The 25,538-nt window shown below is 50.7% G+C and overlaps 11 protein-coding genes across 11 annotated transcripts in view; 7 read left to right on the top strand and 4 right to left on the bottom strand.

Annotated features, from left to right (window-relative positions):
* Positions 1-680, bottom strand: part of EPUS_01893 (uncharacterized protein) — a gene marked incomplete at both ends in the record, with an annotated part of 1,364 nt that extends 684 nt beyond the window's left edge. The window contains one exon of the mRNA XM_007806629.1: positions 15-680. Coding sequence (XP_007804820.1) covers positions 15-680 — 666 coding nt within the window. The remainder of the gene's footprint in view (positions 1-14) is intronic.
* Positions 681-1,089: 409 nt separating this feature from the next.
* EPUS_01892 (uncharacterized protein) lies at positions 1,090-2,025 on the bottom strand (the record flags this gene model as incomplete). The annotated part of the gene is made up of 1 exon (XM_007806628.1): positions 1,090-2,025. The coding sequence occupies one exon, from the start codon at positions 2,023-2,025 to the stop codon at positions 1,090-1,092; it is 936 nt and encodes a 311-aa protein (XP_007804819.1).
* A 591-nt stretch (positions 2,026-2,616) lies between these two features.
* On the top strand, positions 2,617-3,236 carry EPUS_01891 (uncharacterized protein; the record flags this gene model as incomplete). The annotated part of the gene is made up of 2 exons (XM_007806627.1): positions 2,617-2,898; positions 2,949-3,236. 2 exons carry the CDS (start codon positions 2,617-2,619, stop codon positions 3,234-3,236), a joined length of 570 nt encoding a protein of 189 aa, XP_007804818.1.
* Positions 3,237-3,318: 82 nt separating this feature from the next.
* EPUS_01890 (uncharacterized protein) lies at positions 3,319-4,143 on the bottom strand (the record flags this gene model as incomplete). The annotated part of the gene is made up of 2 exons (XM_007806626.1): positions 3,319-3,939; positions 4,030-4,143. 2 exons carry the CDS (start codon positions 4,141-4,143, stop codon positions 3,319-3,321), a joined length of 735 nt encoding a protein of 244 aa, XP_007804817.1.
* An 858-nt stretch (positions 4,144-5,001) lies between these two features.
* EPUS_01889 (uncharacterized protein) lies at positions 5,002-6,104 on the top strand (the record flags this gene model as incomplete). Its single annotated transcript, XM_007806625.1, has 3 exons — positions 5,002-5,035; positions 5,148-5,285; positions 5,338-6,104. 3 exons carry the CDS (start codon positions 5,002-5,004, stop codon positions 6,102-6,104), a joined length of 939 nt encoding a protein of 312 aa, XP_007804816.1.
* A 4,955-nt stretch (positions 6,105-11,059) lies between these two features.
* EPUS_01888 (Developmental regulator flbA) lies at positions 11,060-13,212 on the top strand (the record flags this gene model as incomplete). Its single annotated transcript, XM_007806624.1, has 3 exons — positions 11,060-12,782; positions 12,836-13,023; positions 13,072-13,212. 3 exons carry the CDS (start codon positions 11,060-11,062, stop codon positions 13,210-13,212), a joined length of 2,052 nt encoding a protein of 683 aa, XP_007804815.1.
* Positions 13,213-14,181: 969 nt separating this feature from the next.
* EPUS_01887 (uncharacterized protein) lies at positions 14,182-15,746 on the top strand (the record flags this gene model as incomplete). Its single annotated transcript, XM_007806623.1, has 3 exons — positions 14,182-14,814; positions 14,900-15,436; positions 15,513-15,746. 3 exons carry the CDS (start codon positions 14,182-14,184, stop codon positions 15,744-15,746), a joined length of 1,404 nt encoding a protein of 467 aa, XP_007804814.1.
* A 722-nt stretch (positions 15,747-16,468) lies between these two features.
* Positions 16,469-18,281, top strand: EPUS_01886 (uncharacterized protein; the record flags this gene model as incomplete). The annotated part of the gene is made up of 2 exons (XM_007806622.1): positions 16,469-16,620; positions 16,670-18,281. The coding sequence occupies 2 exons, from the start codon at positions 16,469-16,471 to the stop codon at positions 18,279-18,281; spliced, it is 1,764 nt and encodes a 587-aa protein (XP_007804813.1).
* A 1,478-nt stretch (positions 18,282-19,759) lies between these two features.
* EPUS_01885 (uncharacterized protein) lies at positions 19,760-20,254 on the top strand (the record flags this gene model as incomplete). The annotated part of the gene is made up of 1 exon (XM_007806621.1): positions 19,760-20,254. One exon carries the CDS (start codon positions 19,760-19,762, stop codon positions 20,252-20,254), a length of 495 nt encoding a protein of 164 aa, XP_007804812.1.
* A 1,208-nt stretch (positions 20,255-21,462) lies between these two features.
* EPUS_01884 (proteasome subunit alpha type-5) lies at positions 21,463-22,448 on the bottom strand (the record flags this gene model as incomplete). Its single annotated transcript, XM_007806620.1, has 5 exons — positions 21,463-21,739; positions 21,803-22,146; positions 22,221-22,299; positions 22,359-22,371; positions 22,424-22,448. The coding sequence occupies 5 exons, from the start codon at positions 22,446-22,448 to the stop codon at positions 21,463-21,465; spliced, it is 738 nt and encodes a 245-aa protein (XP_007804811.1).
* Positions 22,449-22,779: 331 nt separating this feature from the next.
* Positions 22,780-25,538, top strand: part of EPUS_01883 (uncharacterized protein) — a gene marked incomplete at both ends in the record, with an annotated part of 3,753 nt that continues 994 nt past the window's right edge. The window contains 2 exons of the mRNA XM_007806619.1: positions 22,780-23,149; positions 23,195-25,535. Of these exons, the coding sequence (XP_007804810.1) occupies positions 22,780-23,149; positions 23,195-25,535 (2,711 nt within the window). The remainder of the gene's footprint in view (positions 23,150-23,194; positions 25,536-25,538) is intronic.

The raw sequence follows: 25,538 nt of genomic DNA, 5'->3' as shown, positions 1-25,538 counted from the left end.
GCTCGCGCGCCTACCTGGACGCACTCGGCTTCCAGTCGCGCGAAGAAGGCGACCTGGGACCGGTGTACGGCTTCCAATGGCGCCACTTCGGCGCCGAGTACACCGACTGCCACGCCGACTACCGCGGCAAGGGCGTCGATCAGATCCGCGAGATCGTGCGCAAACTGAGGGACAGCCCCTTCGACCGGCGCATCCTGCTCAGCGCGTGGAACGTGAAAGACCTGCCCGCCATGGCGCTGCCGCCCTGCCACGTGTTCGCGCAGTTCTACGTCTCGTATCCCGATGCGGCGCGTGGCGTGGATGCGCTGTCGTCGTCTGCTGACAAGGCGACCACCACGAACGCGGAAGAAGGGAAGAAGAAAACAAAAGCAAAAGGCCAGCTCTCCTGCCTGCTGTACCAACGCTCCTGCGACATGGGTCTCGGCGTGCCCTTCAACATCGCCTCCTACGCCCTCCTCACCCACATGCTCGCCCACGCCTGCGACCTCGTCCCCGCATCCCTTATCCACACCATGGGCGACGCCCATGTCTATCTCGATCACGTCCCCGCCTTGACCGAGCAGCTGCGCCGCCGGCCCACGGAGTTTCCTGAGTTGCATATCGACAGGCCCGATAGGGGCAGTGGCGTCATGGATGGTTGGAAGGTCGACGAGTTGCAGGTCAGGGGCTATAAGCCGCATGCTGGGTTGAAGATGAAAATGAGTGTTTGAAGTACTGCGGAAGTATGTGTGGGGTGATTTGTTGGGTGTTGGTAAGGGGGTCCCGGTGCTGGTGCATTCTGGGATTTGTTTTTTGTATAGATAGGGTTTCTTAGGAGAAGAAGGGTTCCATGTATATCACTAGAGACTCGGATATGAAGGGGTTGCGGACTGGTTAGACTAGAATTCGAGCTGCCATTGTATATTGTATAAGATATCGCAGGTTAGATAGAACGTCGATCAAGGATAGCCACTGGTTCGTCTCAGTACGTTAGTCTTCGCGGCTGTGACCAGATGCCCAAACACCATCGCTAATCCAAACCCCTTCTAATATAGGTACCCTTTCCCAATCACCCAAACCCATCTCTTGACCCCTCGCGACTTATCCTTATCAAGCCTCGATCAGATCCGGCACCGCCGGTCCCACCCCCCTGAGCAGGACAACCGTATTGCCACTCTGCACGCCCACTCCTAACTTCTCGCTGAACTCCAATAACCTCCCGCCCTCCACATGGTAGACCCGCAACCTCTGCTCCTCCGTCTCCACCCGATTATTCACATTGGCCACCTGCAGCCTCCGGGCCGCTTCATCCAACATGCGTCCGACACTCCAGTCCGAACTGAAATACAGCTCCGCCTTGGGCAGCTTGCTGGTGGTTGTCGCGGCCTCGGCTTCGACGTGCAGGTAGACGCGCTTCTCAAGCGGGAGTTTGTCGTCGCCTTTGGCGCTCTTCTTGAGCGTGTTCAGCGCCACGAGCTGGGCGGCGCGGCTGGTGGGTTTCGGTTTCGGCTTGAGAGTTTCCTGTTTCTCTTTGCCCCAGGAGCGGAGGCGCGAGAAGCCGAGACGCACTTTTTCGGCTTGGGTTTCGAGCGGGTTGAAGGAGGAGGATTGGCGCGCGACGAGGGGGGCGATGGCGGCGCAGTTGTGGGATTCGCGGAACCGGTGTTTGAGGCAGTATTGCCGGTTGCAGTTGGTGCAGCGGGAACCGGTGTTTTGGATGGTGTTGATGGTGGTTTTGCATTGCGTTTCTGAGCACTGGGTTGGGGTGAGGCCGTGGAGAGCGGGTGCGCTGCTTGTGGTGTTGTTGACCTTGCCCACGGAGTTTTTCCGTCGGTTCTTCGCCCATTCGCCGGCGTGGGTACATCTGTGGGCTAGTTCGGAGCGGTGATCGAGGCAGAAGGTGGATTTGCAGGAGTCGCAGCGGAAGGGGAGGAAGTCGAGTTGATGGCAGTAGGCGAATTGGCAGCGGGCGCCGATTGACTCGAGGTCCGCTGTATCCATCTTGGTGTATGAAGAGTCTTCGGGAGGCGGAGTAGAGGTGGCCATGATTAGAAGTGCTCTTTAAACTGATGGGCGCAGGTTGAAAATGTCGCGTAAGCAGAGGTCGCCGCTGCGGACAGGCTGCGGTGGTGGACGTAAGTCAGGGACGAGAACATTCGACAAGCTTAACTGTAGCTAGTGCATTTGATTAAGCCGCAGTGGTCTTTTCGTGACTGATTCAGATCCCAGTAATTAGATATCATAATATCAGGACCCAATAGCCATGGCCATGGCCATGACGTTCCAGAGTGTAAGTTATGAAGCTGAGGTCGACGGGTTGGAGCTGAACTCAAAGTGCTGCGGCAGCGGATGAATTGGGTGTAGCCTCCAGGGTTTCAGGTGCCAGCGTCGGGGAGTGAGAGTGAGACTGTCTTTCCCCCCACTCCCCCCGGGGGTGGATTTAGAGTGCTGCCAACATCTTCCCCATCACCACGTGTTTATCATCATACCCGATCTCAATTGATTACTACTCCATCCACATCGGATCATGAGGCTTAAGCTGTTCTTGTCAGCTCTGTGACAAGTTTGGGCGCACTCAGAACTACGGAACCTGAAATTTGGAGTGCACAATAGACACCTATCGACGGACTTATCACGATGGCGTCGTCTGACGAAGAGGCTACTCTATCGATCCCGTCACTTGCCTTCGTTGCCTTTCTATCATTCTTCATTATACGTTACTTTATTTCTTCGCGATCCACAGATACCGCCGTGGCCTCGCAAAGAGCAGGTCAGCGGTTTACCGGCGCCCAAGTTGAGCAGGTGGCGCAAATGTTTCCACAGCTAAGCAGAAGAGATATCATGTGGGATCTCCAGCGGAACGGAGGAAGCGTAGCTGCGACGACAGAGCGAGTGCTGGGTGGTAGAGGTCTTGAGAGGGTGAGGTCAACCGCTTTCTTAATGCGAGCTTCAGCTTAGTTTGTCCGCAGGCACCGCCGTCCTTTCAACCGGTGATTCCAGTTTCCACAAATGCTGTCTCGACAGCAGCCATAGCCTCGGTCATCCCTAAAGCTGCCGAGCCCGATCTTATCACTCGTTATAATCTCCAGTCTCGGATTAGTTCCAAGGGAAAGGAGAAGGAAGAACCAGCCCCTGCGACTGGATGGGCAGCAAACAAGGACAAGCGGCAAGAAATGTTACAACGTAGGAGGGACGAAATGATACTTGCAGCTCGGCGCAGAATGCAGGAGAGAGACCAGGAAGCATGCGGATCGTGAGAAATTCTGGACCATCTGTCACGAAGTATGTGAGTGTGCAAACAGGGGACAGACTGGTCAGTATCAATATCAATAATCAATCTTAATCTTGCATATCATCTTCATCGCCACCACCTCTATATCCGTTCTCCCTCTCTTCCTCCTCTCTGTCCTTCCGAGCTTGCTCTCTGGACGCCCCAAGTTTCCTCAGTCCATCCACCACGCCAGATATGAAGCCTCTTCCTTCACCGATCTCCATTGCCCCAACGCCATCTAGTCGCACGCCATCTCCTTCGCCAGTCAGCACTTCGACCCCCTTGCGCATCTTTGCGGCTCTCACTTCCCTGAGGTCTCGCATTAGCTGCCTGACCCTGTCCGGCTCAACCAGATCATCCGCGGCCGAGTCAAGCAGCATCTGTGCAAACTCTAACCAGTGGTACGGTAGTGCTTCAGCTGAAGCGTCGGCTGTGCAAGAGGGAAGGAAAGGTGCTGAGGTGTGAAACGGCCTAATGTGAGACTGTAAGGTATTCGGCACCGATAGTGCAGGTCCCGGGGAAAAGGAGTCCGGGAAGTGTGTGGTTTCGAGCTCCAGTATTTCTTGTAGTGACACAGGATGCAGCCAGGGTGGAGGGACGATATTGGCGCGCCGCTGCCGTTTCAACAACAATGCGAGCCATAGGGGTAATAATGATCTCTGGGGTGGGATGAGAGGATTGACTGGGCCCTGTTCTTATTAGATCCTTCAATGCATGAGAGTAGGTATGCTGAAAAAGGCATCTGACCTTCTAGACGTCCATGCTCAAGGGTCACTCACCCCAAGGAGATCAAGGCGATCGAGTCTTTGGCGAGGAATGATTGTGACGAGCTCCATCTCGCAGATGAAAGCAATCTCGGGCGGCGTAAGTCCCGGGGGATGATTGAATGCCATTTTCTTGCTCAGCCTTCACAGCTGAAGTCTCGTCATAGACGGTTAATTTAGACTGTATTCAATGAAGTTGCGATCAGTATTGTGAATTGTCCTCTTAGCGGCGGAGCGTGTTTAGGTCCTCCGGTCCAGCTGGAAGCCTAAATTCAGGGGCGATCAACAGCTTAAACTTGGCGGTGTCATGCCCCAAGCTTCCGCCTGGGTGCCTCCCAATCTTGCCATCTTCTTAACTGGCCATGCCCACTGTCCAGGATATAGCCATCTTCTCCCTCATATTCAGTCTCTACATGACATGGCTCTATCAAGTCAATACGATTGTCTCACAGCCTTATCTCGATGAGGTTTTCCACGTCCGTCAGGCCCAGGCCTATTGTGCTGGCAAGTTCAGAACATGGGACCCAAAGATTACTACCCCTCCTGGACTTTATATCGTGTCATACCTTTTCCTCAAGGCTAAACAACTCGTCTTTAGTGGGACTGATTGTGGTCTTGCAGACTTGAGATGGCTGAACACACTTCTTGCGAGTTGTGTCATTCCTGCTCAAGTATGGGACTTGTATAGGCAATTGGGGCGTTCTCGAAGAACTAGTCAAAAAGACGGCATTTCCTTCCATAATGTCATGAACATTGTTCTCTTCCCGTTGCTGTTTTTCTTTGCTGGGCTATATTATACGGATGTGTGCTCTGTGAGCTTGGTGCTTGGTGCATACGAATACCACTTTCGCTCCCTGCATGATACCTCATCAGTCAGGAACCTGGCATCCGCTAAGATGTTTATCATTGGCTTATACAGCGTCCTATTGCGCCAGACCAATATCTTTTGGGCAGCGGTGTTCTTAGCAGGTCTTCACGCAGTACACCATGTCAAGAAAACAAAGCAGCCCCTGGCAAATAAGTCCGTGGGTCCTGTCTCTGTTTCAAAAGCAATATATGACCCGCCTGTTAGCGAAGCTTATCTAGAAGGTATATCGAACTGGCAATCTCAACTATACTACTGACAAGTGAAGATTACATCAAGACCGCCGTCTCTCTGGCTACCGCAGCATTGAAAGACCCACTCCCGCTACTACCGAATCTGTGGCCGTACCTTGCTCTTCTCACTTCTTTCATTACTTTTGTACTCGTTAACGGTGGCGTAGTCCTAGGTAAGCTCAATTAATCCTATCCCGGAACCGTAATATCTGACTTGTCTGACAGGCGACAAGGAAAATCACGTTGCCAGCATCCACATTCCACAGATGCTCTACTTATGGCCGTACGTCGTGTTTTTCTCCTGGCCTGTAATATTGCCACACATTATCCACATCCTCATCAACGACTTCGCCTCCCTCAAAACCAGGCTTCCCAGACCCATCGTGGCAATCCTTACCATGGCCATCATGGCACTAGCAGTACACTTCAACACCATCGTCCACCCCTTCACCCTCGCGGATAATCGCCACTACGTCTTCTACGTTTTCAGACTCCTCCTTAGACACCCTTCAATCAAGTACGCCGCAGTACCTATATACTTTTCCTGCGCCTGGGCAACAATTACCGCGTTAGGCAGTTGCCCTCCTCCACAAAAACACGGCAACAAACCTACCAACAACATCCCTGCAACTCAAGCTGCCTCACAAGAAAATGCCAATCTGAATCGCACCTCCTTGCTCCTCGTCTTCCTCATATCCACCACCCTCTCCCTCGTCACCGCCCCACTAGTCGAGCCTCGCTATTTCATCCTCCCCTGGCTGATATGGCGCTTACACGTCCAACCCCCACCACCGATTCAACTCTCTCCTCGGTCAAAATCAACTAAGGGACTAGTGGGAATTATGAGTCGGATATTAGAGCATCGATCGACGTGGCTCTACCTCGAAACAGCCTGGTTTCTGCTCGTCAATCTGGCAACGTGCTGGATGTTTCTGTATCGCGGATTTGAGTGGGAGCAGGAGCGGGGGGCGGTGCAGAGGTTTATGTGGTGATTGATTGGTTCGAAGAGATTTCGGGACGGGAATCGAAGGTTGACAGGGCAGAAAGAGCGGATATCAGAATCAAGGTAGTTCGATGTTGTAGCAAAGGAAGGGACAACAGAAAAGAGCTTGCGCTAGTCACTACGAGTAATGCGTCTCGCAACGTCTCGCCATCCGTCTTGCCATCCATCTTGGATTAGGTAAGACAGCTGAGTGTATTCCGCTAGCATTCCTACTTAGGAGAATCTCGGGCTTTGGATATCAGTTCTCAGTACGGGTCAAAGTCTCTCCCCGTCAATCTTGGGAGACCATGCTCTGGCGATGTTCTACCCTACTTCGTTGTTCGCGTATCTATCCTCCTAGACCTGGAAACGTTACCATGAAATCTTTTTTTAGGCCGAGCTGTGTCATTTCTTCTCCTGTTCCCCATTCTTTCACATCGCTCCAATCGGCTCATATTGTACGATCTTAGATGAGTCATCGTTCTATAAGCGGAATGATCATATCGCGCAGTTTTACTGGGTCACTACGCCCTTAGAGCTCTTAACAACGGCGAAATGACGCACAGTTTACTACATCTTTAGAGGGATGAGGAGTCGGTCGCCGGGGAAATGAGATAGGAAGGCGATGGATTCGCCTATGGGATGCTGAAAACTGTGACTGGAGAAGGGGATCTGTGGGCGGTAAGGAAGGGTCGACCGCCTGATATCCGTATCCGTTGTTATCGAGAATTTTGAGCTTTGGTGGTGAACAGGAGAGTGTGATATATATATATCTGTATGCCTGGTCATTAAAATAGATGGCAAGTTGAAAGGGTTGGTTCCTGGTCTGATAATATGAACTGTTAATGTTGGGATGACCAGGGTGTTTTATGGATCGCCGTTGTGCAGGACAGGTGGATGTACTCCGTAGAGACGCGAGGAGTTCTGCTAGGAAGAAAAGATAACGGCCGCGATTTGGTCCGCAGGTGAAGTCGCTCATTTGGTCAGCTTGTACACCTTGTACAGTTGCCTATTTCACACTTTGCATGATTTGGGTATGAAAACATAGGAGTCACACAATAGTCGACTCATACCCTAAAGTGGATTCGTGATCATCAACATATTGCAGATCATAGAAAAATCCTCTGCTTGAGCTGACTCCTCTCTGAGTAATGATTTGCGGAGCAAAGAAGCTTGCCCGGCCTCAATGCCACAAAGGGGCGTCCCAGGATGTATCTCGGAGATATCAATCATCTAGGAGCATGTCCGAGCATGAACAATCCAAACGAGAATGAAGCCTGACTGGAGCTAAGGATAAGATTCTCCGAAAGAAACATACGTGAAACCAACGACGGGATGAAAAGTCTTCCAGGGTCTCTTGTCCGAGTTACCTTTACCTTCACCTTCACCTCCACTTCCACCGCGGATGGTACAGAACCGAGATCACGCTGACAAACTATATCGTGGGAGAACAAGGTGCCCTTTCGCATTGGTACGGTAAAGTTGAAGATCAGGACAATGTCTCAGCAGACAATTAAAGACGCATGATGAATCATGACCAGCTATCATATCAATCTTCGCATATGATAGCTCCTGACATAGGGCAGTCCGTAGCAGCATATGGTAAGAACTTCGAATGATCATGAGATGGATGAAAATGCATGAGGTACATGGGAGCAGCAGCTTCCTCTGTGTGGCACACTGCGGTGACCTGTGCGTTGGCACGTTTCTGCATTTACCAAACTCCATCTGGAAAACCAACGACCAAGGTTACCTAACCGAGCTGCAAAGCTGCTGTGGCTGCAGAACATTTTGTCGGCTGGCACGTGGAGGAGAGTTCTATTTTGGCCCAAGGATTTTCAAAGGAGTCACCCCACGTAGTATTATTGAAGTGGCAAAAGATCCCAGTCTCCCACGTGTCTCATCTGCAGGATGCATGGCATCGGTCGCAGCCACATGGCTGCCAAGACTTTTCTCTGGTCCGCAAATCGGGTTGCGAGGACGGAGCTGAGCTTAGTTCAGGCGTTTGTCCAAACCGTTGGAGGAAGAGTGACTAGGCAGGGCGGTCAAAGGATACGTGGATAAGGCAGAGAGCGCTGGCGAGCTATCGATGGCTGGCTGGCCTTCACGATTGTGGTCATTGGGCCCATCAATCTTGTTAGGCAGTTCTGCCTGGCGATCTCATGAGCGGCGCGAATACAACACTAATACAGCACTTTCGATTTCATTATTACCTCCGCTTGTGCTGCAAGGAGAAATGCATGGCCCAGGAATTAGGAGGTTGCATTTAGATTGTTGCATTTGGCAAGAGGGTCTGACCTTTTTTGTGGCAACATGTGCAGCATTTGTGTGATATACCCACAAGCTAGAAGTCCCCATTGCCACGCGTTGCTTACTGCTATGAGCCATTCGCTTGTACGGAGTACTCCCGCCCTTCACCAGGTTCAAACAGGGTCGAAGAAGTCCATGACGGTGGAAAGAGGGTCTGGGGGGTTCGTAATTTCATGAATGTACAACGTGGCACCAGGGGCTTCCTGGTAAATTATGCAAGATCAGACATGGGGTTTTAGTGCTCAGTGATGGAAGGGGGCCATGCTGACTACGTTAGTGCTTATGCTGCACAGTGTAACAAGTATTTGTTCCTTTGGCTGGTATCCATCACTGCTAGCTACTACTACTACGTACGGATGACTTACATTAATGTCCAGATTGTGCAGCCTTTGTACCATCATGATGTACCTTCTAGGGCGGCCTTCTGCCTGCTGAATGCGGATCCGCAATGGTTCTTTTCCACGCGTGTTTAATGATGCTAGAAGGTGGGGGCAGCTGCAACCCCACACCCATCCTACAAGACACATGGAAACCTGTAAAACTGTTGCTGATAATTGATGGCACCATGCTAAGAAAGGTCTGGACCAGCGTTTTGACATCCTTGGTACAGTCCAGTCCATTCCACCGTTTACTTTGCAACGGCCCCTTTCCTTGGGTGGCAGACGATACGAGTACTTTGTAATCAAAATGCTGTTACCTATGACTTTTACTTGGGTGTGGAGTCCATGTAATTTTGCTTAGTATCTATGTTTCTCACAATCTTTGTTGGAGCATACTTCTCGCTTGACTGGTAGGTATCAGCATCTCCAGCGACAATGGAGCAAAATTGCCAGGGAGATACAGTCTTCCACATTGTTGGGTTACTCCGGTATTGTTATGTCACCCCTTCCAATCCAGCGATCATCAGATCATTCGCATGCTTCTACGTTGTTACTACATGTTATTGATGATGTCTATCCCTTGTCTTAGTGCTTTGGGGGAGCTGAATCGTATTCGGGGATAGTTCCATGCCAATGGCCAAGCAGACCCACATGGCTCCCCATGGGTAAAAAAGACATTTGTCTAGGATGGTCTGGTCTCTGGATGACTGGAGTAATAGCGAAGGGGCACAAGGAAGATCCTGTTGCACCCTCGACTCTTTCAATCCCCTTTAGCTGCAGGACTGACGCTACTTTGTACTGTGTCACTGTGCTTGACGACAACCGTTCCCCGAGGGCCTCGTTAGACATGTCTACCGTCATCCAACCTGCGACTTATAGGGAAATGTGTACTCCGTACATGGGAGCCTAAGAGAAAGAGTGCCGTGATGAGTGACTTGCGACCAGTCAGTCGGAGCTAAATGGATGGTTGCAGCTGCTGGGACGGTCGGGTCTGAGCCGGTCTGAGCCACAAATTGCAGCCTAAGCTGTGGGTGGTTTAACCGTGTTGAGTATATGTGTACTTGGTGGAGGAGCATATGTAGTACCCAGTGAAGCCCGGAGTACGGAGCTCAAAATAATAGCATTAATGTTCCGTCCCGTACGGTAAATATCCATATTCCTCTCCCGTCCCGTATGACTACCACTTCCAATTCCCTTGCCTTCCTGCCACTGCACACGCACTCCGAATCGGAGAATTTGCAACCCAAGAGATCACATTAGTAATGGCTAGTACTACTAACCTGGCCGGCTGCTCGTATTGCTCGCTAGTAACAGCGACCGCGGCAGCTCTGGTGTTGCCGTGGCCACCAGGCTCGCAGAGGAGATTCACCGACCGTTGTGTCAATCAAACGTTGATGTTATCGGAATGAGCGATTTTCTGACCTGTCCAGATCGTGCTAGGTAGCAGGCTGCATTCGATTGAAACAGTCCTCCAGATTTGGTCGCTGGGAGAAAATGTCAGAGACAGAGTTTAAACCTCAAACATGGCCAGCACGGAAGTCGGCTTGGGCCAGCGACTCCTGATACGTTGACCTTGCATACGATGGAGCCACTATTGCATCACAATTAATTGCCAGGTGGCCATCTGCAATCTTCGTAACACGTGGATGTTAGCGTCGTTTGAGGAAGCTTCTAACGTAGTACTACCGTAGTAAAAGCACCACTCTCGATCATACAGAGTAACTTACTACGGTATCTCGGCCGCATAGAATCTGTGACAGGGGCAAAGCCAAAAAAATCCATTCTACGGGCCAAGTGAGTCGTTGCAAGCTCTGTCTCCCTGCCTCCACCCCCAAAGCCCCAAACCCCCGATTCCTGGGTTCTTCTTCCGCTATGCCCATAACTTAAAAAATGAATTACCAGTACCCTCCCAGTACCACCTTAGACGAAATGCACTAAATTGGTTTGTTTGGCGGCCGCTCAATCTATTTGATTTGCCACAGAAGCTATGACAAGGCGCCTCTGGCAGCCACATCGTACCGGAATATTCTTCGCTGATCGAATTCACACAACGCCCTGCCCTGCCCCCAATCCTCAAACCCAAAGTGCCTGTACGACTACCTTAACCTCGTTTGCCTATACACCAACCCTGCGCTGGTGATAGACCAATCCTTCGGTACTTTGAGAGTAATCAAGTACATCTTTGCTACCGTCGAGACTCCTTTCTTCTCACATCAGCGATTCGGCTGCGGGTAGTGGAGTCGAGTTGGGTCCAAGTCTTGACCCCTCGCTTTTCATGTCAGCCGCTGCAAGTACAGGAGGCCCAAAGAACTGTTCCATGATCTCTTCGTCTACCAGAACTCATTCGAAATCCGATCATTCCGCGACATCATCGTACTCACTGCCTTATGATTCGGCCTCGGGCGCCTCCAGCTCAGATTCACTGCGAGGCTCACATTACCGCTCTCCCTCCGCGCACAACAGAGCCAGCCGACGATCTCTTGCTGCGTTTGCCAGAGACAAGACTTCTAGCGCTTGGAGCAATCTGAACACTATTGGGAACACCTCAACCCCTTCGCTGCGCTCTGCAACGTCCTCTAGCAGCCTCTCTCGACAATCGCGAGCATTTCCGTCACTTGCGGACCCTCCACCCTCGCTTCCTGACGACCCTATGCCAAAGGCAGAATCAAAAACATCCCATGAGCCTCGCTCAACACCAAGTCCGACCCGATCACCTCCCCTGCACTCAGCTAAGAATTCCGTGGATACTTCGCCAACCAGTGCTCCTGCACAGTCTCATTCAACAACCGCTGGCGGTTACAATAAGATGCACCAGACTTCGTCGCGCCTTCTCCGTATGACGGACGAGGAACGGCCCTTCACCAAAGACTTCAAAGATCTTTTCTCCACACTGATCGTCAGCCTGCCATTGAATGCACATCGGGTTCGCTTTACAAGAATGGAACAGACTTTTACATCAGAAGAAGCCATCAACAACCTGGGCTCCCTCAAATTCTCTCAGTCAAATCGCATGCCTGACCCGAAAGACACCTCGAGAATTGTGACCACAACCACGACTACAACTTTCTCTATGGCAAAAGAGATGGCCAGATCGGTGTGCCAGCGCTTTTTGGACGCCAGGTTTATAGAGCCGGCGGATGGCAAAGCTGCATCATTGTTCACATTGAAGGGTGCAGTATGGCAGCTCACACCCAAGGGCATTCATATTCTGCACAGGTTCTGTAGCCGGAACGGCATCAATTCCGACCATATCAAACCACTTCTGGTCATGGATACGATGCAGTTGGTAGAGGTGGAGCGGGACACAGTCACGGACAAGCTCTCTCAAGATCGTGGCACAATCGAAGTCATCTTCCGAAGATTTGTTGGACAAGATGGCCCAAATATCAAATCCAGTGCATCAATCTCGGACACAGATTCGTTGAATGACTATCGTAGCGGTATACTTGGTGTGAAGATGGCTGCCGAGCGGAAATTTGCCGACAATGTCGTCAAAAATTCATTCACCGGTAAAGCAGCTTCAGACTGGCTTCTTGATTGCTGTAGCACTATCGATCGGCAGGAAACATACGAGATCGCAGAGACATTCGTCCGAAACGCACTAATGTGTTGCGTTCTTCCCGACAAGCTCTACCAATCACAAAATCCCAACGTAACCTTCCATCCAACGAAGAATGCCATTTATGCATTGACGGAACGTGGACAAAGACTTTGTGGGTGGATCACAAGGGACGATAGCAGCAGCAGCAACGACTCGCGTCGGAGGAGGAGAGAGGTTCGGGCGGCACCTGGTGGCAACAACAACAGGCTAAACATGATTTTGCAAGATCCAGCTCTGAGGTTACTTTTCCGAGAGTTCCTTAGACATTCACTCTGTGAAGAGAATCTAAGCTTTTATCTCGATGTAAAGGAGTTCACCAGCAACTACCGGTCGCTGGAAAAGAGCAACGCATTGACAAGACTGGATGCTGTACGTGAGACCTTGGCCGGTGCTTATGGTAGGTTCTATAGTACTACGGGTCGTTTGAGATATGCTGAAGTAACGTTTCAGGACTCTACAACGCCTTTCTAGCTCCGGGCTCGCCTTGCGAACTCAATATCGACCATGCATTGCGCAACAGCCTGGCCAGTCGCATGACTCGCGCAGTTGGTGATGAAGAATCAATGCTGAAGAGTCTGCGCGAAGTGGTTGAGCTCTTCGAACATGCACAGGTTTCGGTGTTCAAGCTCATGTCGAGTGTAAGCATCACCACCAACATTCATTCCGCGCATCTAATATTCGTACAGGACTCTGTGCCAAAATTTGTCCGGGATCCAAAGTACTCCAACGTACTGCGTGAACATGAGCCAGAACTCGGCTTGACGGGCAGAGCGTTCTCACCCGGCCCAGCTCCGTTAGAAAGATCGATGAGTAGATCTGTCACGTAGAGAATCTCAACTCTGCACGACGAATACACTTACCAAGCATTTGAATCAGGCCCCGTCAAGCTTTCGTCAAATCTATTCTTTCACCAGCATTACGAATGAGACGGCTTGGTATCTACGACTGACTGTACATCATGATTTTCTGTTCTTGAGTACTCTCGTTACTCAATACTGCTGCATCACTGTCAGCTCACGTCAGTTTGGGAAGATCTAGTAGCATTTAACGGGAGCGCCTCGCAATTTTCGCAGCCTCGAGCTTGCATTTTCAGGAGTCTGGGTGGCCTCTACTCGATGACTTTCGTCATGTAAGCGACCTGAAGACTCATACTGCATTGGATTGATACCCATGGTGGAGGAGATGATTGCTGCCAGGATACTAACACCTGGTCCTTATCTCGTTCATAGCATTGCGTGGTGGATATTTTCGCTCCTCAATAGCAGCCTCCGAGCCGAAGAATCATTTCAAGCTCAGCATTCGATCGGTATCAGGGCCATGCGTGGCCCGTTCTGATCCACATATGTACGGAGTCATGCATCAAAAGTTTTTAATCCACGCCGACTGGTATCAGATGCAGCTAGGTCTTCTTATACTAAATTAGTGTGGTGTCAGTAGGTGTTGAGACAAAAGGATAACATAAGGGCGCAACTGGCTAGAGCTTAGCTGGCTCTGTCTTTGAGCTAAAGATCAAGAAGCCTGGGAGAGGGCCCTAGAAGCAGTCACGGTAGAAGAGCGTTGCCTGCCATTAAATTCTACAGACCTTATCCTTATCCAGTGGTGCATAATTTATGCCGTAAATACTATGGAGCACATTCAAATGCCAAGCCTGCGCTACCTGTCCTGCGAGTTACCCTAGATTTTCTGGCCAGTGAAAACAATATGAGCTCTTCAAATGAATGTGGTACCAGCTAGATAAGCAATTGTGAAAGAACAGTCCGCATTAACTCTGTAACGAAGTATTCGGTCGATCAAGCATGTCTCAAGATGACGGTCTCTTGCTCTTTCGCAACGCAATAGCAGCACAAGCCTTACCGGTACTCACAACTTCGCAAGATGTAAATACCGCCGAGTCTAATAAGGTCGACTCCCTTGCCATTGCGACACATCTATACTTTTCGAACCCGTTACCGCAATGCCTACCGCTAAGTGCCTCTACGCGATTTGTCTCAACCACACCAGATACAACTGCGGTCGATCTAAGAAGCATATACTTCGCCTGGGTCAAGAAGGACGTTCCCGTGAATGAGTATATTGCCTTGGCCCAAGAACTGGATGGCCAGCTCCCCGAAGGCCAACGGATCCGCAATTTAGTCTTCGTCGAGCGTCTGGATCTTATCACATGGCTAGAGGGGGCATCAGATGAATCGGAGTACATCAAGCCTCTTAAGGGTTCAGGTAGTGGCAGCACAGACGTTACGGCTGGAGTGGCCGATGTTGCAGCCGGTGCTGGTGTTCCTACTGTCTCTGGTGCTGGAGTCGGTGTGGTCCAGCAGACTAGTGTCGGGGGAAGACCCGTCAAGGTCATTGATGCGAGACTGCAAGAAATCTACAATGGGGAGAGGCTGATGGGCGATCGTAATAGTGTGCTTAGGGGTATCAAACCTACGGTGGGTGAAAGCCATAACGATATATTCGTGCTTGCAACGATCCTGTGTAGTTTGATTTCATACTGATTACAGTCTTCTGATCTAGGATTTCTCTCATGTAAGAAAAACTGCTGAGGCGTTTCTGGGTAGACATCGGAAACCGCCTCCTGGTCAGCAAAATCGTCCTGGGCAACCCTTGAAGCCAGGGCCAACCACCCTTGCTAATCGGCCTCAGTCCGGTCCTCAAAAGGCGGCAAGCTCTCAATCAAAGCGTCAAGACCCGATCATACTTCTGTCGCCATCAGCATCTTCGCTTCTGCGCTTGTCAAATATAAAGTCGTTCCTTGACTCGGGACTCTTTGTCCCAGCGGATCATCCACAGCTTTCGTCCCAGACGTCAACCAACTTGCTCCACATCACGCGGCCTCTGCGGTCTCTTGACCCAAGCGGGCGCCCATACAGATTCATTATTGTTGACAGTCCAGAGCAATTTAAGCCTGATTATTGGAACCGTGTTGTAGCCGTCTTCACGACAGGCCAGGTGTGGCAATTTCGGAGTTATAAGTGGCGTGAACCACAAGAGCTCTTCGGGCACATCCTTGGTGTCTATGTCGGTGAGAGGGGTCAGCATCCACCAAACGAGGTGAGGAGCTGGGGTTCGGGGGTGAAATCCTTTTTCCTTGAACGTTGGGACGAGAAGGCTCATGGCACGAATGTAGATGTACAAACAAGAGAAGGTAGGAGGTGGAGGGACAGGGAGACGGTCGAAAGCCTATGGGGAGCTATCGAAGGCCACATGCGAAGCAAAGGAGAGTGGCGTCGGTGAAGACTCAGGGCAGGCACCTACACAAGGTGGCGATCCTGGACTTCAACGAACCTCCATCCAATACCGGGGAATATTCTTCTTGCCGGAAGATGCACCGATTGAAAAGCTTCAGGGACGCCGCCAATAGCATAAGCGTACCGGAATATCTCGTGGCACCTTATCTTCATGTCAGCGAAGCTGGACATAGCTGCTTGTTCATTAACCCCGAAGTTAGTCCCTTGCCCTTTCACCCTGCATATTGAGATGTGAAAAGAGCGCACAGAAAGAACTTTCAGAACCCTAGGCTTTGTTTGGTTCGGCGGATCATCAAAGGCTGCAAGGTCACAACCAGGCTCCCATCCACGGTAGGGTTGCATACTTCCAGCCTCATTGCGCCAGTCGATCCTAATTTTTAACATCCTCCTATTCATGCCTTCAGAGCCATCAAATTTCCATCCTGGTCAATCTGCGCTCCAATGAAATATCTGGAGTACAAATCTCCAGGCCCATCCCAAGATTTCTCGAAGTTGGAAGTTGGGAAAAGAAATGAGCGAGTATTGGTTCGTTCGTTACCAGGCAACGTTTCCGTCGCAAGCAAGAGTCGGCGATCCTTTACGGCCATTCCGTTACATGGTATGGGGTGCCATGCACGCCTACTGCAATGACCCCTCCTCATGCAATGGCCTCTCAATCCACGAATTGCGGCACAGCCACATTTCTTATCGCCACAATTCTTTCACTCGGGCACTAGCCACATCTAGTAGTTTTGTCTTGAAAACTAGCATATCAAGAATATACAAGAGTGGGAGGTGACATCAAAATGTAGTTGTTTTGGGTGTGTTATCCTCGCGTCCAGCCCACTTCTTGAGCATGGCATCGAGGCAGGAAGTTCCTTCTGATGTGCCTACTGCTGAAGCATGGGAATCTCACCGAGAGGAAATCAAAAGGCTCTATCGACAAGAAAACAAGACCATCAAGCAGGTTCGGCAGGTTATGAAAGAGCAGCATGACTTCTGCGCTTCGTGAGTTTTCCTGTGGCTCACTTTCATGCTTCTGCCTTACCATATTCAGAGACAGAATGTACCAGATACGTATTCATAGGTGGGACTTTGACAAGAAGTTGAAGTCGGCAGAGGTGGCGTACGCTCTGCAAAAAATCGAGTCGCGCCGCAGCATGGGCAAAGATACAGAGATTCGCATTCGAGGAAAAACTTTTTCTGAGGAGAGACTCAGGAGATATGTTGAAAGGAGCAAGCTGGTCCCCGAGGAGGATGCATCAACGCCGCCAGCGGTCACTGCCCGAACTCCACCTCCTGAAGAGGATTCCCCTTTGATGAACAGCAGTCCCGCAACCTCTGCCTCCAATACGCCTACATTTTCTGGAACGCCTCTTGATGAAGAAAGTAGAACTGCAAGGTTTTCCGGCTCCGAACCACCACCAACCAAGAAAAGATCATGGACCAGCCCACCTAGGATCAGATCACACCTGTCAACTCCCACCTCTATGGGCACGTCGCAAGATGCATCATACCCATTACCGCGATTCCTGGCTGCTTCGGCTTCGACGTCGTCCTTACCAAATACCTTTCTTTTACCACGAGCAATATCGTCTACTAACCTGCTGACTCACATCGATCATTACTACAAAGAGTATTTTGCCTCTCCTCGTTGGGCATCATGGACAGGCAACAATCTGTACATTGACGAGCTGCAGGGTTCTAGCTTTCCAAGCCTTAGCCCAGTCTTCACTCCCGGTATATCGTTCAGACCGTCATGGCAAGCAGATCCAGCTTTTGTTGTCCATTCCATTCAAACCGCATGTCAGCTATTTCGTTCCGCTAGATATACACTTGCGCGGCGCTGCCTAGATCACGCTAATAGTCAGATCAAGGCTTTGTTGCTTGAACAGGGTCCCTTGCTCCTTTCATGCTTGCTCTCTGCGGTGTCTTTGCTCGATTTCCTTAGAGCAGAGATGCCGCCGGACACTCACCGACCTGATGCTTTGAGACTCTTCCTGGAGTTCGTATCCGAAATGGCAGAGACAAAGTTGCGCTCCGATCATCCTATCGCCCAGCTCTGCTCCTCGTTTGTCCAATTGCGGACTGATCACCGTTCAGTTGCTCAAGCGGCTCTACGGAGAATCATGGAACACTTTCGCAATGGAGCTGGACCTCAACATCCATATTACATTCGACTAGAGTATCAATATGCATGGCTCCTGATATGGCAAGGTCGATTCGATGAAGCAAGAGCTGCACTCGAGGGTTTTCTAGATCCCGTCGAATTCCGCAGTCATTACGACAAACCCGCATCTCATGCTTCACGTTACCTCCTTGCTCAGACTTATATCGCACTTTATAGATTTCAGGAAGCAGAGCGCTGCTTTCATCTGATCATTGAACAAGCAAAAGAGCGATTTGGGGAAAGTCAAGCCCATTTACTGACGTTCGAGGCCTGGAGAATGCTCGCCGTCATAGCCGATACACAGGAGAGATTCGATGCAAGAAGCAGATGGGAAGAAGAAGCTTTGGAATGTGGAGAAATGGCTTTTGGACCGCATGATCCCCGAGTGATGCATCTACAACGAGTGATATCTGGGCTGGAAGCACGGACAGCTCCAGAAAAGCGGTGGCACTTTATCTGGGCGTTTCCTCCGGTTGAAGATTGGAAGGTTACTACTTAGCTTAATGAGGAGAGATCTTGTGACGTACGGACATTGTTCTCTTGAAAGAAGGATGAGTAAGAAGCTCCAAACACCTCTCGTCAACCCATTCCTCAGTTACCGCGTCTTCACCCCTTTGTGTTATTGCTCCTTAGAGCATTATTATCTTCATAGCTACATAGATTCTATCAAGGAACAATCCAATTTTCCTTTTTCCTTATGTAGACATCACGGATCCCTTCAAGCAACGAACGGGATTCACTAATGCGTTGATGCATCTCTAAATCTCTCGCGGTAGCAATGTCAGCCCGCGAGTCGTTTCTAAATACCGATTTCACCCATGTGCGTCTTTCAGTTTAGGCACTTTTCAATGTATCTACTATGCAGCATTCTGATTTTTGGCTCTCCATACATTAACACCAGAGACCGATCGTCGTAGAACAGCACAGCATCATGCATAATATAGGCGATGCCTCGCTGTGGGATATTGTATACTCAGCTCAACATTTTGGTGTCGTTTTCCGTCCCGGGACGAACTGACTTCCTCAGAATCCGTTCAGCTACTTACTGTGGGCTATCGAGACTCCTTCCCTGCTTGCTCAGCTCCAGTTTGCTCTGTCTCTTCGAGAGTCACCTTGGACCACACAGGTATAGGACGCTGCATTATTGCGTGCATATCCGAATGCAAGCGAAGGTTTTCGAATTGACTTGGCAATAGCAGGCATCAGTCTCATCTTCTATTATTGTCTCCATCCGGAACCGCTATACCGTGATACGTCTGAAGGATCCTCTATAGAAATAACCCATCATCAGCTCCTGTGAAAATGAACGGACGACTGGGAATCAGGAAGTCGGGAAGAGGTTGCGGGACTTGCAGGTAGGTAACTCACGTTCCTTCTGAGCTGCCTTCTACAAGAATACAATGCAACAATGTCCCGTATCGGGTTGTCGCCGCCTAGAACGTCATTCTTCAATAGCAATGAATGATGAGACATTATGAAAAAGATAGGTATCCGATCTACCTGACGATTAGGCCCGCATTCATATTCGCCTGGAGTCTACTTCTGCTTTTCTCGTATCGGCTCTCTTTATCCTCCAGCACTATTCCGGTCTTCAACCCAAAACCTAGCGCTCATGTCTTCATATCGTGTGATCTAGTTCCACTGATCTCCAAGCTGATGGTGGCGCAATTGGCGGCCCAGCTGGTCCGGACGAGGAGAAACAATCCCATCTGGGCGTATATACTATGGTGGCCAGACTTGCTTTCCAAGTCTTCTCTTATCCTGTCCGTGGACCTTTCTACCGGCTTTGATCTTTGAGAGGTTGAAGTGGCCAGGCAGGTAAATACATGCTGGAAACCATGCATGACGGACTTCAACCACCCACGAAGTTGGGAGGGTTACATAGTCTTCGGTACATTTATACTGTGTTCTTCATCTCTTCCTCTCACCCTAACCACTGCAATCTAAAATTGACATTCTACTGCTACTGCACTGGCCATGGCAGCTATCATGATCTTTGTCCGCTCTATGTACAGTGTCGCAGAGCCACAGGCAGGATTTGGAGGTAAGCTGGCCAACGATGAAGTTCTCTCTGTGATCTGTGAGAGGCCGATGGTCATCATTGCCTCCGGTGCACTGACCGCTTTTCATCCCGTGTTTTGCTTCGTAAGGGAGTGGAGGGCATCAGGCAAGAGTCGGGACAGAAGAAAAGCAGAAAATATCAAAGCCAACAAGAAGGCTGGCAGGATCAGCTTGCAACATCTCGATAGCAGTTTGCCTTCAAATACCCGCATGATGAACTTCCAGCATTTGGGCAGAGCGTGTGGCGATTCTAAATCGATGCAGCGGCTCACCTTGGCCGTCCTCCTCATGCTCCTCATCATCACTCCGATAAGTCTTTCGTCGCTGCTAATCCCACCCGTTGTCATGTCCTTGGTCATCATCAATCTCTTGGTACTTATCGCGGAAAGCGTAGCACGCTGCAAATCCTGACATTGCTCATCATCGCCTTTAGTCGGTCGATGATCATTTGCCGAGTGATACATCTCGAACACTCACGTCAGAAACTACCACATTTATGGACCACTCAAACTACGCAATCGACATCAGTCATGTGGAGCGGCATTCGAAAGCGGCCACCTTATACACTACCTTCAAACGCATTGAGGAATGCAGCTCTAGACTCGACAGAGATATCCGACATGATCAAGTCGCAGCTGCACGTCCACAAGCAATCTCATCACGCCAATACCCACTTCCTGGACGGCCAACTACCGCCGTGGACTCTGCACAGAGGATATGCCATCGATATCATCAAGCGCGGATGCCAATGCTATATATGATAGCGGAAATGCACATCTCAACCTCTCGAAATGGTATAGTAAAGGGGTTGGCGACGACGTATGATACAATCTGGTTGTCTGTTCATCATTGTGGCAGGCAAACCCCTGGTGAAGAAACAGCTGTACCATATATCAATGATTCAAAAAGACTCACATTCGACATTTGAGCCCACCGAGAACCTGAGTTCTGGCTGTACGGCGTGCGAAAGCTTGGGAAAGCTGCCTCGGGAACGGCACGCCACTCTCTGTATAACACCCTGTGCGAGAGAGGGTAGAAACAGCAAACCTCCTTTTTCTCTTCTGCCGATACGCTGAAACCAAACAATAGAGGTATATACCGAAGAGTTGCTTGTCTAGGTGACAAGGGAAACGCGCGACTTGCCTGACTACGGCCGCGGTATCTAGGGGATGGTCCCTTCGGAGTAGGAACAAAAAATGCTTAGACATATCATGCATACTTAGAGACGTTATAGTATATGGAAGCCATCGTATCGGTCTTCTTCTCTTGTTCCCTATCAAGCTTACATGGTATACCTCAATTGCACTCCGTACATCAATGAAAAGCAAATCCATACAACACGAGTGCCATCGATTCCGTGCCACACAGTGGCTTGATTGCAGGGGCGATTCTGGTGCATCTAACCATCCCCTGCAGTAAGCCATTTTGTTGGATGCTAAGGCAGCAGTACAAGTAACAAGTAGGTGTAGAGGACGCGATGCCGACCTTTTTATTTCATTGACCGGTACCCGTGTGACGCCTGGCGCCCTGTTTAATGCACACATGTATCGAGGCCCCTTGCGCTTCCACACATCATCTACTGCATGCTCCTTCTCCCTCTCTCTCTCTTCGACCAAATCTCAATTACTCTCCAACCTGCCCACCACCTCCGCCATCGCATCCTCGCCGTATATCCTAAAGCCTTTGTCCTTTGTGACACTGGCTAATTGCACATTCTTGGCGTCTAGCTTCTCCTCCATGACCTGCTTCAGCGTCTTGAGGACGAGCTGTTCCGCCTCTTCGAGTGTAAGGGAGCGGTGGTATTCGGTTTGCAGTTCGGCTTGGGCGCCTTCGGAGCCGGATCCGATGGCTTTCGCGTCGTAGCGGTAGAATGTTCCTGATGGCTCAGCGTGGTATCTGCATAGACATTAGCGCTTGGGACTTGCGTGGGAAGGTATGCGTCTGGATGAGCTGGCCTACAATTGCGGTCCATCATCATCCCACCCCGCTATCAACAAAGCCACTCCGAAAGGTCGGGACATGATACTCTCCTCTCCATCTGCGCCCTCCCCGAACCTCAATGCCAGATCACAGATCGCCTGTGTACAGCTCTCGACTCCCAATTTCTCGTTGTAGTGGAATGCGTGGTTCTGGCTCTCGACGCGGGCGTGCTCGATCATGCTTCGCGCATCGGCTTGCAGCCCGGACATGGCGCAGCCGATATGCGAGTCGATTTCTACTATCTTTTCGATGGAGGAGGACACGAGGAGGGGTGAGGTCACGCGCTTTTCGACGCCGAGGAGGATGCCGTGCGAGGTTGCGACCTGGATCGGAGATTGATGGTTAGTAAGGGATTGTGGGAGGGTTAGGGGTTTGTATGAGGGTGGACTTGACTGACTCCTATGGCTGTTGAACCGAGCTTGATGGCTTCGAGGGAGTATTCGACTTGGAAAAGGCGGCCTTCCGGCGAGAAGGTACTATTAGTATCATATCAGTGATTATGCGAGTACAGAGTATAGGTGCAAAGGAGTCTCACTTAATGCCCCGGTCTGTTCAGGTCCTGTTAGTAGTGTAGAAGTAGATTGCGAATGGTGGACTTACCATATTCTGACCGCGCGATGAACATCCTGGCGAGAACAAAGCTCTTTCGACCTGGGAGAAAGTAGATCTTAAGCTAAATACAAGTAAGATAGGCCAAGTGGAGTCAGCACGATGTTAGAGGGTAGTAATCGCTCTGTAGAAAGTTGTGACTTGAAATCGGAGCTGCCAGGCAAAAGCTCAGGTACGCAGCTTGCTTCGGGGAGACTCGCCCTAAGCCTAAATGAGAAGCATACACAATGTCCCGCGGCCACAAAGCGCGTTGTGCAATGCGGCATCGTCTCCAGACAACAACCAAGCTACACCAGGAGACCTAACAGATCGACGATCTCGCGAGAAATGCTACGTCAATCCGAAATATGGCTTCGTCCTTCTCCAGGGCCTCGAATCGTCGAAGCGCAAACATCAGCGGGACCAGGTCCCGACTGTCAACCAGTCTGGCCGAGGACTATGTGGAGACCCCACCATATCACGAGGACGTACCGCCCAAGGAGTTTGAGGAAGCAATGGATGATAGGAGTACGGAACGAACCTCCAAACTACTCAGAAGAGATCTCAGTACCACCGAACGGCGGAATGAGAAGAGGAGCGTGGTCACGAGAGAAAAGGTAGTACGAAGGAGTCCTGTCAAAGACTCGAGCAGTGCTGGCAATAGAGTGGATGACGGCCGACAGCGGGATGTTGTGGAGAGTCCAAAGTTTCGGAGGAAACAGAGGGACACGGGAGAGCGTTAGCAGGCCGCTTCACCAAACAGGACAATGCTAATTCATACAGCGACCAGTCCATGGAGTCCACAAGCTACCTTAGTACCTCATTCCTCTGCTCCTCTTGCGAGTCGCATATCTGCACCGCCGGTATCCTCTGTCGCCCCCAGAACTCTCCTCCCGAAACCATTCCAAGATATGCCAATGCAGGAACAAGAAAGCGTGCTATTAGACGATCTTCTTTATGTATTCATGGGCTATGAAGGACAATATGTACGATTTACAGACTCATACAACCCAACGGAGGAGAAAGCGAAGCTGGCTGGGCCGGACTTTCGCATACTTCCGGGTCTTGATCCCAGTCTGAAGGATTTGGCGACGTCCATGCTGAAGATGGCAACTCATTACTCGGCTATAGAAGCATTTGTTGAGGCTCAGAGCCGAGAAGAATTCGGTTCCGTCAACCACGCTCTGTGCGCCGCGATCCGAAAGCTGCTCAAGGATTACCTGATCCTCGTGGCGCAATTGGAATGGAAAGTGATCAGCGATCAGTCCTTCACCTTGCATCAAATGCACCTGCATGTCATACCCACGGCGCAAAGTTTGGCACATCTGTACGCGCTAGCGCAAGAGCTGCTAAAGAAGAATTCGTTGCTTGAGGAGGACCTAGACGAGTCTATTGACGATTTTGACGACGCTGATAATATCTTGGAAAGACTACGAGAGGGAGGGGATTTGCTACCTGGGAGCATGACCAAGAAAGGATGTATAGGCGGCAATGTGCTAGCACTCCTGACGCAGAGACTGGAGACGTATTCCGGCGATCCTTCTGCCAGAACTCTACTGGAGATGCTGCTACGTGAAGCAAGTCGGCCCTATGTAAGCATGCTGAATGAGTGGCTGCATCATGGTGGCATCAAAGACCCACATTCGGAGTTTCTGATCGGTGAACGTTCTGGCATTAAGCGAGAACGAATGGACGAGGATTACACAGACGAGTACTGGGAGAAGAGGTATTATATCAGAGATCGAGAAGTCCCTACTCAGCTTGAAGCGGTCAAGGAAAAGATCCTCCTCGCAGGCAAATACCTCAACGTTGTCCGAGAATGTGGCGGCGTCAACATCAGCAAGAAAATCACCAATATTCCACAAACCTTCTCAGATCCGCAATTTCTCGACAATGTCAATACCGCTTATTCTCACGCCAATTCCTCCCTCCTCTCTCTTCTACTGACGGAGAACTCCCTCCGGAGCCGTCTCCGCTCCCTCAAACATTACTTCTTTCTTGACCGTGCCGAGTTCTTCCTATACTTCCTCGAACTTTCCAGCTCCGAACTCCGCAAACCGAATAAAAGCGTCAACATTGGGAAACTACAATCTCTTCTTGACCTGGTGCTACGTCAGCCAGGCAGTATTGCGGCCGCCGACCCTTTCAAAGAAGATGTAAGAGTCAAGATGAATGAAATCAGCTTGACCCAATGGCTGATGAAAATCGTCATGGTCCAAGGTATCGACCAAGACAACCAGGACTCCATGGTGGAGAGATACCAGGCCACTCCGGCCCCAAGCGTGACCAAAGAAGATGACAAAGAGATCAACGGCTTCGATGCCCTTGAAATCGACTACACCGTCCCTTTCCCCCTCAGCCTCGTTATTTCCCGTAAGACAGTTCTCCGCTACCAACTCCTGTTCCGCTACACCCTCGCCCTCCGCCATCTCGAAACTATGCTCGTAGACTGCTGGTCCGAGCACACCAAGACCCAGTCCTGGATCCACAAATCCTCCTCGCCACGGATCGAGATCTGGAAACGCCGAGCCTGGACCCTCCGGGCGCGAATGCTCGTCTTCGTGCAACAGATGCTCTTCTTCGCCACCACCGAAGTCATCGAGCCGAACTGGCAAAAATTGATGGCCAAAGTCGATGAAGCAAAGGCGCCTGACGACTTGTCGCATCAAACCTCACAGCAGGAGCAGCAGCCGCCAGCGTTGCCCTCATCAAGCACTACTACGAAAACGAAAAGAACAGTAGACGAACTGATGCAAGACCACCTCGACATGCTGGACAGCTGCATGAAAGACCTCGGCCTGACGCAGGGGAAACTGCTCAAGATCCACGCCAAGCTCATGATGGGCTGCACCATGTTCGCGACATATACCTCCAGCCTCTCCCGTTCTCTGTACGCCGCCGATCCGGATCTCACAAATCCCAATACCACCACAATCACCACCAACCACGCAGCCGAACCAAACAAAACCACCACCACCACTGCTGCCGCTGCAGCAGCTACAGCCCCCAATACCTACCCCGAACGCGAATGCAGAGTCCGATCCCTCCCGCCTCGTGCGCATGGACGAAACCCTCAAGAAATACGAGGACCACTTCAATCGCCACCTCAAGATCTTGATCGACAGTC

Source organism: Endocarpon pusillum (genome assembly GCF_000464535.1).
Source record: "Endocarpon pusillum Z07020 unplaced genomic scaffold scaffold5526, whole genome shotgun sequence".
NCBI lineage: Eukaryota > Fungi > Ascomycota > Eurotiomycetes > Verrucariales > Verrucariaceae > Endocarpon > Endocarpon pusillum.
Note: the sequence above shows the minus strand (reverse complement) of the source record. Positions and strands in the feature narration are given on the sequence as shown.